The 17,593-nt window shown below is 37.5% G+C and overlaps 1 protein-coding gene across 5 annotated transcripts in view; it reads left to right on the forward strand.

The window, feature by feature from the left end:
* LOC149207369 (metal transporter Nramp6-like) overlaps positions 1 to 17,593 on the forward strand; it is a 210,612-nt gene that overhangs the window by 151,481 nt on the left and 41,538 nt on the right. For all 5 annotated transcript variants that reach the window (XR_016252618.1, XR_016252619.1, XM_089395703.1 and 2 more), the window contains exon 9: positions 15,762 to 15,935. Coding sequence is in view for 3 of the 5 variants with exons in the window: in XM_089395703.1 (XP_089251829.1) it covers positions 15,762 to 15,935 (174 nt within the window). In the remaining 2 variants the exon portion in view is untranslated. The remainder of the gene's footprint in view (positions 1 to 15,761; positions 15,936 to 17,593) is intronic.

Here is a 17,593-nt window from a genome sequence, read left to right on the forward strand (position 1 = left end):
TTGCAGCCTAGATGGGATGGGAGATCCATCATATTGATGTCAAAACGACATTTTTGAACGAGGTAATAGAAGAGGAGGTATACATTGAACAACCAAAGGGCTTTGAAACTCATGAGAAGAAGTTTCATGTATGCAGATTGAAGAAAGCCTTGTATGGGTTGAAACAGACACCGAGAGCATGGTATGGTCGAATAGATGGCTACTTGCAGAAGATGGGGTTTGTCAAGAGTGACGCGGATCTGAATCTCCACTATTTGGTTGTAGAGAACGAGCTGCTAATCTTAGTATTGTATGTGGATGATCTCTTTCTGACAGGATCATCCAGACCCATTGGGGACTGCAAGAAGAATCCAACCACATAATTCGATATGAAGGATTTGGGATGAATGCACTACTTCTTAGGGTTGGAAGTTTGGCAGCAGAAGGGAGAAATCTTCCTTCGACAAGGGAGGTATGCTACAGAAATCATAAAAAGATTCGGGATGGAGGACTGTAGACCTATGGTTACGCCAATGATCACCAATTGGAAGAAGATTGATGCATCAGAAGACAAGGATGTTGATCCCACCCTATATAGGCAGCTCATAGGGTCCCTGATGTATTTGGTCAATACCAAGCTAGACATTTTCTATGCTATCAGCTCCCTTAGTCAGTTCATGGTGGAACTGAAGAGGGCACACTGGGCAGCAGCCAAACATGTTCTCAGGTACTTACAGGGAACAGTCGATTATGGAATCTTGTACACCAGGAGTAAGGATATCAGATTGAGTGGATTTACTGATGCAGATTGGGCAGGAAGTTCAGTGGATCGGAAAAGTACCTCTGGGTACTGTTTCAACATTGGATTGGGAATGACCTCCTGGTGCAGTAGGAAACAGAAGTTTGTGGCTTTGAGCTTATTTGAGGCAGAATATATGGCGGCAAGTACATATTCGTGTGAGGCCATATGGCTTAGAAAATTGCTTGTGAACCTATTCAGAAGGAATATGGAGGCGACCAGGATCATGTGCGATAATTAGAATTGCATCAAGCTCTTTGAGAATCCAGTGTTTCATGATAGGTCGAAGCATATTGATATCCGGTGTCGCTTTGTCAGGGACTGTGTCCAACGAGCAACTGTACAATTGAGCTACACTCCTGCAGGAGAACAGGTGGTGGACATCCTCACCAAGTTCCTTGGAAGGACTAAGTTTGACTACTTCAAGGAAAAGATGGGGATGGTAAAGAACCCATTTCAGTAGTAGAAATGGGAGTAATAATAGCAAGGATGCAGAGGGAGGTGCAGTGTTGAGAGAAAGGACTAGTAGCAACACTGATGCAGAGGGAGTTGTAGTACGGATGAAGCAGTGGCAGTGGCAGGGCCATGGGTAGCAGTACAGGATGCAATAGTGCAGAGGATGTTGGGCAGCAGGCCTAGCATCAACACAGGGACCGATGTCGGATGATTAGAGTGATGCTTAGTGAGGAGTATTACTAGAGCGCAGTCCTCGCTAAGAGGGAGTGTTGATTTGGGGTAGCATCAGACATGCTCTAGCCACGAAAATTGGTGGAGAGGCTAAGGCACATGAGATCTCCAATACCCAGAAAGGGTTTAGGCAGATTTTAAACAGTTTGGGAGATATTAAAATAATTGATATTTTTAATGGAGTCCCTAAGTCTAAACTTAGGGAAAATAAAATATTAATGTGAGTTAATATAAGACTGTGTTAGAATGGTCCAAAAGTCGTGGATCAAGCCAGATCTAATCTTAGCCGTTGATTAGGGACTTAATCTCAACTGTTGATGTGTCAACGAGAAAAGTATAAGAGGAGGCTTGAGGGTCACTTGGAGAACGCACCTAGGGAGACTAGTCAGTTCAATTTCTGGAGCAGGGTTAGCTGAGAAATTGAACCAATGGTCTGGTGAGCAGTCAGGAGGCAGCAGGTATGGAGCAGAGAGGCAGGATTAGCCGCTGAAGATCAGCACTGAGGCAAGAGAGGTAGACACAGAGGCAATAGGAGACTGCTCAGTCACTAGCTGGGCCTGCGTGGGTGACGTAGAGAGGCCTAGGACTGACGTAGTCAAGCAGGGGTTGACGCAGAGGGTTGGAGAACCATGCAGAGGTCAGCCGGGCTGACACTGCGATTGGGAGAAGTGCTGGAGAACTATTTCTTTCTGTGGGTAAGCCAGTTTGGCACCCTGTTGTACTGAAGAATTGTTGAATAATAAAAATCTCCCTTGCTGCAACGATTTTCCCACATTGGGTTTTTCCGAGGACTGTTGTCCAAAATAACTGTGTCAATGTGTTGATTCTTGTGCATATGTTTGTTTCTGTATTACTGTGTGATATCTGCAGCAGTATTTATTTTAATGTTTATTGAAGTAAGTTCATGAATAACTTATTGTGGAATAAGTAGGAAAAGTAAATCAGTTGCTGCAGTGATAGAATTTTTCACATGGCTCGTATTGTATACTCCGTGGCTCGCTTTAATTGTGGCTCACATTTCACTATGGTTCTGTGGTTCGCTCTAAATGTGGCTCATATTGTATACTCTGTGGCTCACTCTAACTGTGGTTCGCATTTCACAGTGGTTCTGTGTCTCGCTCTAATTGTGGCTCGTATTGTATAGTCTATGGCTTGCTATTATAATTTGTGGCTCGCTTAAATCTCTGTGGCACACTATTATACTCTACTGTTTGATTTATTCTCTGAGGCTCCCATGATAGGTTGCATTTACATTCTCTATGGTCTGCATTTGCATTCTTTGTGGCACACAATTTCCATGGCTCTCATCTGTATCTCCGTGGCACACAATTTCTTTGACTCGTTTGTTATCTCTGAGATTCGCTTTGTAATTTTGTAGCTTGCATTGATATCTCTGAGATTCGTACTTGACACATTTCTATGATGGTTCATTAACATATTTATGTGGCTCACATGCTATAATAGTATAACATGATGTATGAACAATCCATTATTACAATGATTAGGGATAAGATTCATGACAGGATTACCTATGTTCCTGACAGAAACTTTTGACAGAGATACCTTTGATTATAACAGTAATATATTGTGGCTTGTAAATGATATATAACAATGTTCTTATGACAGTAGGGCTATATGTGATAGAGTGACTTTGATATAGCGGTAACCTTGTATAGCAGTGACCCTTGATATGACAGTAACCTTGCATGACAGTGACCATGTTCTATGACAGTGACTTGATGATATATGACTGTGATCTATATGCCAGTAATCTTGATATATGATAGTGATCTACATGACAGTTTGATGTATGGCAGTAACCCTATGACAATGATACGTGGCAAGAGATATTGTGACAATGATGTTTGGGCAGAGATCCTTGTACTTGTGACAATGATGATTGGGCCAGTGATAGAGGTGCTTATGACAATGTTACATGGCAATGATTTTTATGATGATAACAGTGACATGTGGAAGTATTAATAGTGATATATATGGCAGTGCCCTTGTGTCAAATGATGTTTGCAGTGCTCCTATGACTGTGATGTCAGATATACTTGACAGAGACTGATGTCACTTGCGAGAATGAAATGGGGGTAGCCCTATGGAAGGTCTTATAGACTTGGCTGTTTATGAGGATCTAGTATGATCCAGGATTGGCCCTAGGTGGCCTAATGTGATTGATGATGAAAGACTTATGTCTCATTGTACTTTGTATTTCAGCTGAACATTTGATAAATATCTAAGAAGAAGAATTTGGTTGAGTTTTCCCCCTTGTGGGGTTTTGCCTTGGTCTCTGACCTAAATCCTAGTGTCTCTATTTTGCATTCTTTTCTTCTTTTGTTCTTTACTGTTCTGCTACTTTGTTGATGTTATTGTTCTCTTTGCATAATTGCTAATGATGATATGTTGTTATGGGGTGAATATGATGTGAAAATGTTGAAAAAGTTTAAAAATTCAATTATCTATAGCACCAGCCCTAAATTTTAATACAATATACATTGATTTGTTTATGGATTAGAGGTCGAAGCTGAAGCCTTGGGGAGAGAAGGGGGTATTTGTTGGATGTAACGAAGACTCAAAAGCTTATAGGATATTTGTACCAGCTCAGAGGAAGACAATTGTGAGCAAACATGTTAAGTTTGAGCAGAACTTGGGATCTAGGAAGTGTCATGAGTTGCCACTGGCAATGACAAAGGACAAGGAGTACAAGGCTCCTGTTGTCGCCTAAAGTGTACATCTAAGGCACAATGCTCAGAGTAGGGGCTGTCACTCTGATCCCTGCTCAATCCATTTAGATTTTCTCCTAGCTAAGTCAAGGGGGGTAGCCCTTGAAGGTGAAAGGATGAGGTGAAACTTGCTGAAAATCAACAAGCTCTAGGAGATGCACTTAGTTATATTATGAACTTGATTAGCTTGTAAGTGAGATTAATGAGCAGTGTATTAGAGATCTTGATTAGATTATATTCTTAATATACTTCAAGATTTAATGGTTAAGAGACGAATGCTTGTAATAACAATGCTCAAGACAAAATATACTTGCCCAATGGATGGACTTATCAAGTTACAAAATACAAGTGTTGCTCAAGTTAGTACAGGATGCACGATGGTATAAGATAACTTGCAAAAATGAACAATGTACTTCCACCTTAATGATATAGCAATGCTACAAGATAAGTAACAAGCACAAGAAAATTTACAACTTTGCAAGCAGATGAGAAATGACAATGCTTCAATGAATTATGAGATAACAATGATGCTTCAATAGCCAATCAAAAGATCAAGATCCACTTAAAGCAATAGATGACAGACTTGTAAAATAAAGCTTGGAAATTATACTCAGTGAGGTATTAGAAGACAAGTTGGGACAATTTCATATGGCCTTGTTAGTTATTAGTGCTTATGAAGATAATTTCACCTGTAAGCTAAAGTAGAAAGAAAGAAACTTTAAATTCTAAGCACTATGAGGCATATGCCACAAGGACCAAATATTGTTAGCAAGAAAGCAGTAAAGATGAAAGGCTGGCAATTGATGGAATTATCAATCTGCTGTCCAATGCCAATATATGTGCAAGATAAACTCACTGTAACCCTTGATTTGTAGGTATTAGCTCACCATAAGTCTAAAATGTTGAACAGTAATTGATGAAGAAAGGAATCACTGACAATAGAGACCGTGTTTGTTAGGACGTACCTCACTCAGGTAATATGTCAATCATAGCCAACTGAATCTTCAGAATTATATAATTGACTGAATTGTAAGATTACTAACAGTGATTTTGGATGGTTGAAATGCAACAATAAATTAGATCATGCAATGCAACTCAAGACGAGAGAGAAACAATGAGCAAGGGGTTAGTGATCTAACCAGAAGACATTGCTGTCCTCAACACTGAATATATAATCAAAGAGTCTTTCTAGCCACAATAGTGCTCAAAGATATCACTGTGAATAGATTGCTGTAGCCTCCTTTCAACACTGAATATATAATCAAAGAGTCTTTCTAGCCACAATAGTGCTCAAAGATATCACTGTGAATAGATTGCTGTAGCCTCATATATCAGTACATATATGAACAAGATCAGTCACAAGATTGCAAAAAATAGAAACACATATATAGTTTGATGACAAACTCTTTCAAAACTGCTGTAGCTTATCTCAGACTTTCAACATTAAAGGGAGCAGCAAATAAAATTATGACAGCAGAGAGTAATTTCTTAGAGACAAGAGAGCTGGCAGTGAACTACTTTTTTACCAAATGCATTAGACAGTTCCAAAAGTACTTAAGATGCACACTGAATGCTCAAGTCACTGTTTGTGAATCAGACCTTATAATACAGACAACAGTCCAAAAAAATTCCAGATTTTGTCAAATATAAAGTGCCAAATTTATTTAATCAACCCCTTAATGTCCGAGTCAATTTGTGAATAAATTTTAGAGTATTTTTATTACTGTTATTAAGTGATTAATTTGCTGAATTAGACAGTGAACAGTGAGGTTAGAGATGGCAAACCAGTGAGGCAGAAGGACTAGGATCTTACCAAAACACTTTTCCACGATTTTTTCTAAGGGCTGGACCACCTGCAACTTCAGCTACAAATGTCTGCAACACTTCAAATATTAACCCAGAAAAATATCAACAGTGACTGAGATGAAGGAAAGATGGATTAAGGGAAGGAAAGGGGAAAGGCTTCAGAAAGTCAACGGGTGAGGAAGGAAGGTCTGGATAGGGGTTTGGGAAGGGGAAGGCAAGCTATGGAGAAGGGAATGAGAGATGTCACAAGCCTTAAAAATATTTAAAGTTTTGCCCAATTTTTTTGAATGAACTGAGATATTTCTGCTTTCAATCATTCTCCAATAATTATTATCAAAACCCCATATCTAAATGCTTCAATGAAAGATCTTATCGTGTAATCCTTGCAAACAATCTTTGAGCAGTGAGGACAAATCTTGCCCTCAAGGGTCTAGATCTGGCTCAAATATAAAAATTTCCTTCGCCGATTTCTCAGATCTATCCCTGTACAAGTGGAAAGAGAAAAACCCAATATCTTATATGTACAAAAATAGAGAAAATCTCAAAAATCCAAGTGTTAAAACTCAAAATTATGTAACAAAACTTCAGATTTACACAAGTAAATTACAGATTTATACAAATAAATTACAGATCTATCGGATTTGAGAAGTATGAGTCCAACTCTTCTCCCAGATTTGTAATTTTAAGTTCTAACGCTCTTTCTAGCTATCTAACACACTTTTTAAGAGATAAATAAGTTTAAAAGGGGTACTAACCCAGAAAACTCTGCAAGAGAAGCTTCGTTAGATAAATCCTGGGGTTTCAATATAGCGGACTCTTCAGATTTTATGCTTTAGGAGTATGCTAGTCCAGCGGAGGACTTCCCCAAATGCCCATATTTTTAAGTACAAATGATTTCTGCAAACAGTAGATAAAATTGTCAGATCGATAGAGATATAAAATAACAATATAATATTCAAGAATTAGATATACCTGCTAATTCAATCAAATTAAAAGTGCTATCTTAGATCCAATAAACTAAGCAAGATACATGTGCAATAGATTATTCCACGAGAGCTATTAATCGACAATTTATAAATAATATTCAGCAAAACATTACAAACAGTATTACCATAAAATACTGGAGAGGAATACTGCCATCAATAAAACCCCAAAGATTTTGCGTTATTATTCCATAAATATTACAATAGAGCTTCAAGAGCTAGTACATGATCTAAAAGATCGGATGATTTGAATGACAAGTGACCTCTAATTTATAGATTAATTCTCCAACGACTAGTTGGCTTGATCTCTGTCAAAGTAATCTCGACCGTTGAAAAATATTTAATTATTTTTTAATCTCCTCTGTTGAAATTATTTTATTAATGAGTAAATTCGAATTTTTCATTTAATTGAATTTTAATCAACTCAAAATTAATTATTTTGAGATTATTTCCTCAAAAACTTGACTTTGACTTAACTACCAAGGCCCAAGGGTCCAAAATCACTTGAAATTTTCAATATTCCCTTGGTCGGGGACCTCTAAAAATTAATTTCTTTGCGACCCACGATTTTTTTTAATTTTGAGAATTAATTTTTCTTACGACACAAAGTTAATTAAATATATGGCTTAGGATTTTAATTTATTTTTGCCAGAAAATTTAATTAATTAACTTAAATTTGACTCTAATCAATTAAATTTCTGGCTTAGGATTTTTTTAATTATTTTTTGTTAGAAAATTTAATTAATAGGCACATGAGGGATTAATAATTTTTCCAACCCTCAAATAATTTAGCCATGGTGTCTAAATATGAGGGACGATGTACTAAAATATTTTTTACATCAAGATATTACAATTTAATACATGAAGGGGGAACACCAGTTTTTTATAGACCCTCAATGATTTACCCAATTCTCCGACTCAAATATGATCTAGTAGACCCAATGATTTGTAATAAAATAATTTAGCTAATTAGCTAAAATTATTCCCAAATCATTTTACAAAAGACTTGATTAGAACACTAGGACTTATCTAAGATCTTGATGGCAAAATCCACCCTAGCTTTGGGGTGAGGTTAGAGGGAAAAACTCTGCTGATCATTTGTGTTTAGAAACACACATGAATCGGTGAGAAGAAAAACCTTCTAGGATAGAAATCGTTACAAAAAATGTAGGCTTACATAGGTTATTACATACACAAATTGTCTTACTAGGATCATTTACATTGTAAACATGCAAAATGGGTTTACAACTTCTGCAAAATTATGACTGGTGATGATGATGAAATCCAGATGATCTCACTGCTCAATCATGATGGAATCTTCTTGCGAAAATGCACACTGCTATAGGGTAGTTGACGCGGAGTGGTCAACAACTCCAAAAGGAGAAGCATGCAGGGAGTTCTAGTTCAGTGAGTTAGCCTTCAAGTGGGGGTGAGATGAGACAATAGCTCCTACTTTTGTCAAACATCCTAGGCGATTTGAGTAGATATTGAGGGACGGTCAGAAGCAGTGTTGCGAACATCGCGACTTTGTAGCCTTGCCAATAAAATCGCCCGATTTTCAAGGTGTGTGTGTGTGTGTTGTTTTTTTTTTGTTAATTCCAAAAAATCGTGAAAAAATCACGACTTTTTAGCCTTGCCGATAAAATTGCCCGATTTTTAAGGGTTTTTGTGTTTTTTTTGTTTTTTTTTCGAAAAAATCGCGATTCGACAAGATGAGACTCCGGGACAACGCGTTTTAAAAGCGAATTCATGGTTTTTATTTGTCATTTTTAGCAGACAACGGTCTTGTTTGAGAGTTAAGGAAGAGAGGAAGGCAACTACTAGGGCAGAGGAGGAGAAAAACATAAGATTTTAGCATCCCCAAGCAAGAGAAATTCATGTTTGGACCAAATTTCTTCGGCAAACTGTGGTTTCCAAGTATATGCACCAAATTTGGGCATTTATTTGGTTTTTTTTTCTTGTTTTTGATTGGGTTTCTATAACCCATTGATTACCAATGATTTTTGAGTGGATTTGATTGTGTTTTTTTTTCATTTTTGTTGCATAGAGTGGATAGAGTTCATTTTGGTCAAAAATGCAAAAACTTGATTGTTAGATTTATTAGTTTAATTTTTTCTTGTGCTCTATTTTTTTGCATAATTTTTGATTGGGTTTGAATGTGCATTTTTTCTATTATTGTTGGATTGAGTTGAAGTTTTTTTTTGGTCAAAAATTCAATGTATTGTGTCATGTATGTAATTTTTTTTAATTTTTTTAACTTGCAATTCTTTTTGTGCCATAGGTTTAAGTTTCAAGTTTCAACTTCAAACTTCATCTTATATTAAAACTCAAGAGTTCAACCAAGTTACAAACATGCCAAGGAAATTGGACCCTCTATGGGAATTTGATGAACTTGATGGAGGGTTTGATAGATCAAACTTGTCTTGCAAGTTGTGTGGGCATCATGTGATGGGGGGTTTATAGATTGAATTATCACATTGGAAAAATCACTGGACATGAGGTAGGGCCTTGCACCAATACAAATCCAGAAATCATCTGAAGAGCCTTCAGATCATTGGAAGAATTAGAGCAAGCCAAACTTTCCAAGTCAGATCTGAGGAAGCAACTAGCAGGGAGAGTGTTAGGAGGTGAATATGAAAGTGGCACTAGTTCTACTTCAACATCAATATCTACAATCAACCCTGTAGCCACCTCATCATATTTTGTTCCTAGAACCACAGTTGGTTCACAACCATCTATCTCTTCAATGCTTAAAAAAAAAAGAGAAAGAAGAAGCTGACAAGTTGTTGGGCAAGTTTCTCCTTTGGAGTGATATTCCTTTTAGCGTTGCAAGGAATAATCCATTTTTCTAGCCTGCTATATTGATGCTATTGCAATTGTTGGCCCAGGGTACAAAATCCCTTCTTATGATGACTTTAGAGGCCACATTCTTTAAGATGAAAAGGTTGAATGCACCAAAATATTGGAGGAGTTTAGGGCATCATGGGCACACAGGATGCACTGTGATGTCAGATGGTTGGACCGACCAAAACGGGAGAAGCTTTATAAATTTCTTGGTTAATTGTCCCAAGGGAACAATGTTTATGAAATTTGTTGATGCATTTGCACATATTAAAGATGCAAAATTATTATGTGATTTGCTGGATGTGTTTATTTTGGAGGTGGGTGCAAAACATGTTGTCCAAGTCATAACGGACAATGCTGCAAATTATGTTGCTGCTGGCAAGATGCTTATGGAGAGGCATCCTACTTTATTTTGGACACCTTGTGTTGCACATTGTATTGATTTAATGTTGGAGGACATAGGAAAAATTTCGTTTGTCAAAGATATTGTTGACTCATCAAAAAGCATTACAACATTTATATTTAATCATGCATATGTGCTTCATTTGATGAGAAAATTCACCAACAACAAGGAGTTGGTGTGCCCCGCCATTACACGGTTTGCCACCAGTTTCATATTTCTTCAATCCCTCTTGAATTCTATGTGGGATGTGAAGAGAATGTTTCTTTCAGATGAGTGGCGTGCTTTGACATTTAGCCGCAAACCAGAGGGAGAGGTCATATGCAGATTAGTTTCATACCAAAAAAACTTTTGGGCGGGAGTGCAGGAGGTGTGCAGCATTACTGAACCTTTGGTAAAGGTTCTTTGATTAGTTGATGGTGACAAGCCCGTAATGAGCTACTTGTATGAGGCCATGGACAAGGCCAAAGAATCCATTCAGGCCTACTATGATGATAAGAGAGATGAGGGGTTTCAGAAACAACTCTTCCTATGGGAATTGATTGATGAACGATGAAACAACACACTCCATCGTCCCATTCATGCTGTAGGGATCTACCTGAACCCGGCATTTTCTTACCCCTGTGGGTTCTTATTTGAAGCTGAGATCATGGATGGATTCTTCACCTGTGTTCAGAGGATGGTGCCATCTCCAACAGAACGTGCAAAAATCTCCAAAGAAATGGAAATTTACAGGATGGCAGGTGACACATTTAGTTTTGAGATCGCTGTGGTTGATAGGAAGACTAAAATGCTAGGTATTTTTTAGTTTGTTTCAAATTTCATTGTCTCTTCAAGTTCATAACTTCATACTTTGCTTCAACTTTCAAATTTCATTTTTTTCTTATGTTTATCTTATTTGTAATTTTGTTGTAGATGAATGGTGGAGAAGCTATGGTGCCAGATTACCCCATCTGCGAAAGCTTGCCATTCAAATCCTCAGCAAAACATGTAGCTCCTTAGGATACGAGCGCAACTGGAGTGTATTTGAAAAAATACACAACAAGAAGCGCAACATGTTAAACTTCAAACTTTTTATATTCCAAATTTCCAATTAATTTTTTGAATTCATTAAATAATATTTTTTTATAATTATTATTTTATGATCTTTGTACAGGTTGGAGTCCCAACGACTTAATGACATGGTCTACATCTACTACAATCTTCGATTGTGGGTGAGGCAACTTGAGAGGACACCTGATATGGAGTCCATCTCATTGGATGGGATTGACACCACTGCTGCATGGAGGGTTGAGGCCGAGAGGCCTCTCATGGAGTATGCCGATGATTGGTTAGAGCAGGAGGTAGTGGAAGGCGTAGAGAGGGCGGAGGAGGAGGAGGAGCAACAAGAGGAGGAGGTGACACCATCTACCCAGGCTACCCTTGCCACCAATACAGGACATGGTCTACCTCCTATAGCTCCTAGTTCTTCAACTTCTAGAGCACAACATAGTCCACTGCCAACTCCACTGACATCTACATCTAGAGGGAAAGGGAAAGCTATTGCATTTTCTCGCAAGAGGGGCAGAGGAAATCAATAGTATTAGTTATTTGGTTCATTTCATTGTATATGACATTATGACTGATGATATAAGATACATTATTATATTTTTTGTTGATATTTTGAGGCTGAGTTGGGACTTAGGAGTCAGGACTTACTATTCAGCACATGATTCACTGTTATGTGTGATGTAGCACTAGAAATGATATTACACATCCTATATATTAGTTCTTTTATCATATTTATGTGTCAATGTATTTATTTTATGTTGTAGATGCTTTAGGTATTAAGAAAATTGAAAAAAAATGAATATTTTTGTATTTTCCGATTTTTTTCCCCTCGCTGATATAATCCTGATCGCGATGTTCGCAACATTGGTCAGAAGCATGTGGAGGCTTCTAGAAACACTTTTAGGGAGAGCAGGCCTCTATAGAAGTTTTTGAACAATATGGCACTAATGAGTTGCATCGTTGAATTGGCAACAAACTAAGAGGCTTCGAGGAAAGCCATGGGGAAGGATGATGCATGGGACATTGTGCCAAGATCGGAGGGAAAGGCAACCCTAGGTCGCTCTTCAGGAAGTACCTTCCTCACTAAGAGTTAATGTTGATGGTAGTAGCATTGGATAGGTACTTTCACACAAGTGTAAGTGTCTAGATGTGTGGAACTCATGCAAAGGGCTCTTTAACCTTAGCAATTTACTTGAATTAAAGTAATTGAATTTTATAAGATAAAATGAATTAATTTGATGAAATGCAAAGGTTATATGCATTAGTGGATTAGATGAATCTCAATTGTTGATCTCAAGTGATTTTGAGATCTAATCTGAACCATCAAACACTTTGGAGATTAGGGTTGTGGATTCAATCACTAACTCAAACTTCTAAAAGGAAGACACATAGTGAGCACAAGACTTAGTGAGAGTTAGATCTTATTGATTGGGTGGAGAAGGAGTTCCACTAAAGTGTGTAGGGTTCGAGGAGGAGTGCAAGGGGCAACAAGGGAAGGATTCAGATCAGCTAACAGATCGAAGGACAGATCAAGGGTTTGATCAGCTAGATTAATTCCAGTTTCTTGTTGTATATATATTTTTCCTTAGAGGGCCATTATCCTAGGAAGGGAGCCCTTGTATGCTGTCACTTCTTATTTAATGAAACAACAGATTAAAGGGAAGTAATCTTGTGTGCAGGTGATTGAGATTGGTGATTAATTTACTTCTACTGTTGTATTTGTTTTACTTGTTAATTTTTTAGTCGTGTATTTTATTCAACAGATCTGCATTAGCTAGGAAGTAATTAACCAGGTTGTTGGGGTTAAGGAAAATAAAAAATACTTATTCCTAAGATTGCAGTTTGAGATTCTTTTGGAGGTTGGTGGCCTATTGCTTTGCTTACAATTGCATATTAGATTAAGGCTAAAGCATTGGCTATGAGGATTTGCTCAGTTTCTGGATCTGTGGTGCATTAGTAGCAAATTAGTTTTATTCAAGGGGATTCATTCTTGACATGGTTAGTTTGATTAAACTCACCACCAGATTGGATTCATGCAGTATGGTATTGTATTTATCCTGGGGTCATTGTTTGGTATTTCCATATTCCTTTTGGCGTTTGTCTATCTCCAATATTCATGTGGGATTGATGTCTCTAGGGGCTTTAGAGCAAGCTTCATTTTTGGCACCATAGGGATCTTGCCTTTGTGGGAAAGTTCACTGATGTCGATCATATTCTTCAAGCCTCTCATGTATAGTCTATTTCTGGCTCCCAAACAAGACTGATTTTTGGTGGCTTGAGAAAATTGAGGGCATATTTGTGGTCAAGTATGGTGAAGAGAGTAGTCTTCCAATGGTTCCATGCGATGTTTGCACCATGCCCAAGGTTGAGGTGGGTGCCACTTAAGGTAGTTTTCTTGCTGCCTAGTGAGTGGTTCTGTGTTTTGAGGGATCAACACCTTGGCAGGTGTTGTTTCAACATTGGGTGATGTTTGCTTAGCACACAAATTACAAGATGAGTTAGAGGGGCCTTTTGTTTATGTGATATTATATCGATGCCCCACTTATTTTAGGTGTCAGGTTATCTCATTTTTAGGAATATATGGTCAACTTCGAAAGCAGTTTCAAATTTGGTTTGTTGGCATTGGGATGGTAGTAGGGAAGGTTGGGGCTTAGCTTGTTCATCTATTTGGAGTTGGCAGGAATAGGATTTTTGTCTTGTGAAGCAACCTTGCTGTCAAGCATGCTGATTGAGCAGGAAAGGCGTTTTCTTTTGGGCAGATCTATGGGATTTTGCCTCTCGCTCTTGGAAGGAGTGACATTTTCTTGCACATTTTCTTCTATTATAGAGTTAAAAGGCCTTATCCTAAAGTATGAGTTACTTAAAATTAATATTGGGATGTTTGAATCATTTTGGAGGGATTGGGGTTGTAGCTTTGGTCATCTACTCCTTCAATATGACTGTCGACCATTATATTTGCTGCTCCATTAGAGACATCTGCTACACCTAGTCCTTAATGCATATTAGATGCCTAAGAATCTAGAGGATTGATGGGTGCACAAGTTCCATAGTGTCTGGTTGGTTTAGCATTCTTATAGGCTGAGATTTTGCTTGGTTGGTTGTCTCTCAGGGTATCCTATCCAAGGCTGGGTTGGCCGAGAGTGGACATTTGATGGCATCTGTTGTGTTTTCCTTCACTCCGTGATAGTGAAGCATATTTTTTGGGAGTCTTAGTTTACATGGCATTGCTTTAGGCAAGATCCACTAGCGGTTTGCTTTGTTTGGAGACGGCTGCTTTCTTGTTTGTGTCACATTCTCTGGGATATGGCAATTTCTTGCGTATTCTGACCTTATATATTCTCTGGAAAATCAGGCATAGGTTTGTTTTTGATCATGAGGTCATTTTGCTGTCCACCTTCTATTCTTTGTTGAAGGATGAGATCTCCCATCAGCTTTTGGTTAAGGGGATGAGATCTTATTTCAGTATGATTAGCTTTGAGGAGGAGATTATGATATTCATTGTATATGTCCTTCCACTTTTGGTACTGTTTTTTATAAGTTTTTTATGTAAACATACGACATATTTTTCAAAAAGAATGGAAAGCCCATGCTAAGCTCACCTTGAAAAAGTATGCAAGTAGCTCAAGTAGAATGCAATGTGGTCGACACAATGTGGGCCACCTCACCTTTATTTCTCTTCTATTCTGTAAATTAGGCTATCAGTCATGCAGTAATGATGCGTGAGAGTACTTTTATGAAATAGGCTTTTATTCTTTTCTGTTTGTTTTGAGAATGTATAATGGTACGAGGTTTTCTGTTTTTTCTTGTTAAATTTTTAGCTATTACTAAAAATATTAATGGGAATGCAATTTAATAGCAATGATAGGAAGATTGATATTTTCTTTCTTAATAAATGTGGCAGAATGGTTACTGTCATAAAAGTGCTTTTGTGATTAGAAATTCAGAGGAGCTCTGGAAAGATTGTAAGTCTTCTCTCCAAAAAAGTTTTTAAACAGATTCTTCTCCATAAATCCTGGACGAGGGAATACAAGAACTTTGGTTTTTGTACAACATATAGTATGGAGCTAGAGCCTTGAGTACACCATTAAATTTGATTAATATCTCACCTGATTTTAGCAATCTTTCATTCTTGTTGATCCAAATTTTGTAAAACTTTAACAAAAATTCGGAATCGCTCTATTGGTTTTGTTTATGCCCTTGAATATTTATCCATTATCCTTGTTCTTTTCTATTAAGTTTTCTGGTGTAAAGAACAAATTTTGCTTATGATTTGAGGTTTCCCCATCAAATGGTACTTGCATCAAATATATATAAACAGTAGAAACAGGCACTGTTTGTATGGTATTATTCTCTTTTAACATTATTCTAGTAACTTTCTGAAAATAAGTTCGTCAAATCTAGTATTTAACTCATGAAGTGTCATGACACATCTTGATTGTGTTTCTCTGACTTCTGGACAATCTTATTTCTTGTTTTCTTTGTAGGATGGATGCAGATACAATATTATTGAGTGCAGCTTGGCTCTTCTATTATCCTTTACTATCAATGTTGCTGTTGTTTCTGTAAGTGGAGCTGCCTGTAGCAGCACCAGTCTTTCAGATGGAGATAAGGTGAACTGCAGTAATCTTGATTTGAACCGAGCACCTTTCTTGCTAAAGGTATGCTGTGACACATTATATATTTTTGCAATTGTTATATATGAAATGCTCGGATACAAAATTTAATATTTTCTATAGAAAATTTATCCATCCGAGGGCAGGGAACATGGAAAGGAAATTAGAATCCATGCTTGCATATTCATTGACTAGGGAGGTTATCAAAAGAAACTTTTAAAATACCCTTGCAGCTTCCATTTGTTCAAACCAGTGTTACGAACATCTTGATAACATCCTGATTTTATCTTGAAATCATGATTGTTTGGCCTAGGCCCAATGTTTGCCGATTTTTACTAATATTTTGATGGTATCTTGATTTTGCTGATGTTTGCCAATTTTTACCAATATTTTCCCGATTTTTACGATTTTTTGGTTTTCCGAATCTTTGCTGATTTTATCCCGATGCCAATGTTCGCAACATTAGTTCAAACACTTGCTGATCATCAGATGATCTGAAACAACTTCTAATAGAATCGGCTAACCATATATTCTTATTTCAAGAAATCCATTGTTAAAATATTTTATGACACAATTAGAAAGGAGGACTATGATGCTCTTTTTGATGGGCATCCAACTTTAGTGTTGCTTGCTTGTAATCATCCAGTGCATGAAGAAAAAAAATTGTTAATGTCCTTTGAGAGGGCTCTAGAGGAAAACAAATTCACGTCATAATCAATTTAACATGCTGATGAGATAATCCTTTTGCATTGTATTTAAAGTTTACATATCCATCCAGAGGGAAAGTTTATGAATTTGCAGTGACACCTCTTAGACATTCATTGGAGTTGATGAATAATGTTAAAGTGCATAAGAAGTCATACCTTGTTCACTTGCTTCAGCATTGAAGAACTAAAATTTTATTCTTGGAGTTTATTCCTTGATGAGGTGAAATACATCTTGGAGGTGTTTGTGTTATGTTTATTTTGAAATGTGGAAAATGACAGAAGATTATTTTCCTCGGTGTCCTCATACTTGTTTATCATGTTTGTTTATTCAACAAGACTGTATGCACTTTGTGGACTGTTTGAGGTTCAGGTGGCTTTTGCCTTGAAGTTTCTAATGTTTTCCTTCTAGCTTGTATAGCAAGAGCCTCTCTTCCAATTTCATTCCAAATGTTCTTAGGTTTTTAGCCCTATAACTCTTGGGTTTTGTAAGAAACCCCATCTGTCAAGGGATAAAATGAATAACATCATTTGAAAGTTTCCTATGGTTAATGGAACCTTTTGATATTTCCTAGTGCATGCGACTGACCACTTTATCGGGCTTGTTGACCTCTACTGGTCAACTACCCATGCAGTGCACCCCGTTTTTCTTGACAGAAAGAAGCAACACCTGATCAGCATGTCCGTGCCATCCTGCCATCATCAGCAGCTTGATCATTTCAGTTGTAAACCCAGTCTGCATGTATGAATTGTAAATAATCTAAGCAGATCAGAGTCATGTATGTAAAATTGCCTAGGTGGACCTAACTTTCTGATGGTAATCTACGTCCCGGAAGGTTTTTCGTCTCACCGATCCATGGATCGGCAGAGTTTTCCTTCAAACCTGACCCCAAAGCCGGGATGGATTTTGTCATTAGAACTTTAGGAGAATCCTAGTGTGTTAATCTGCTAGATTATCGTTGTGTCGCAGAGCTGGGTGTTTTGTGAGGGTCTGTATTA

This window comes from Pinus tabuliformis, chromosome 1_2, assembly GCF_031772625.1.
Source record: "Pinus tabuliformis cultivar Carrire ecotype Pingquan chromosome 1_2, CPIR1, whole genome shotgun sequence".
NCBI classification, from domain to species: Eukaryota; Viridiplantae; Streptophyta; class Pinopsida; order Pinales; family Pinaceae; genus Pinus; species Pinus tabuliformis.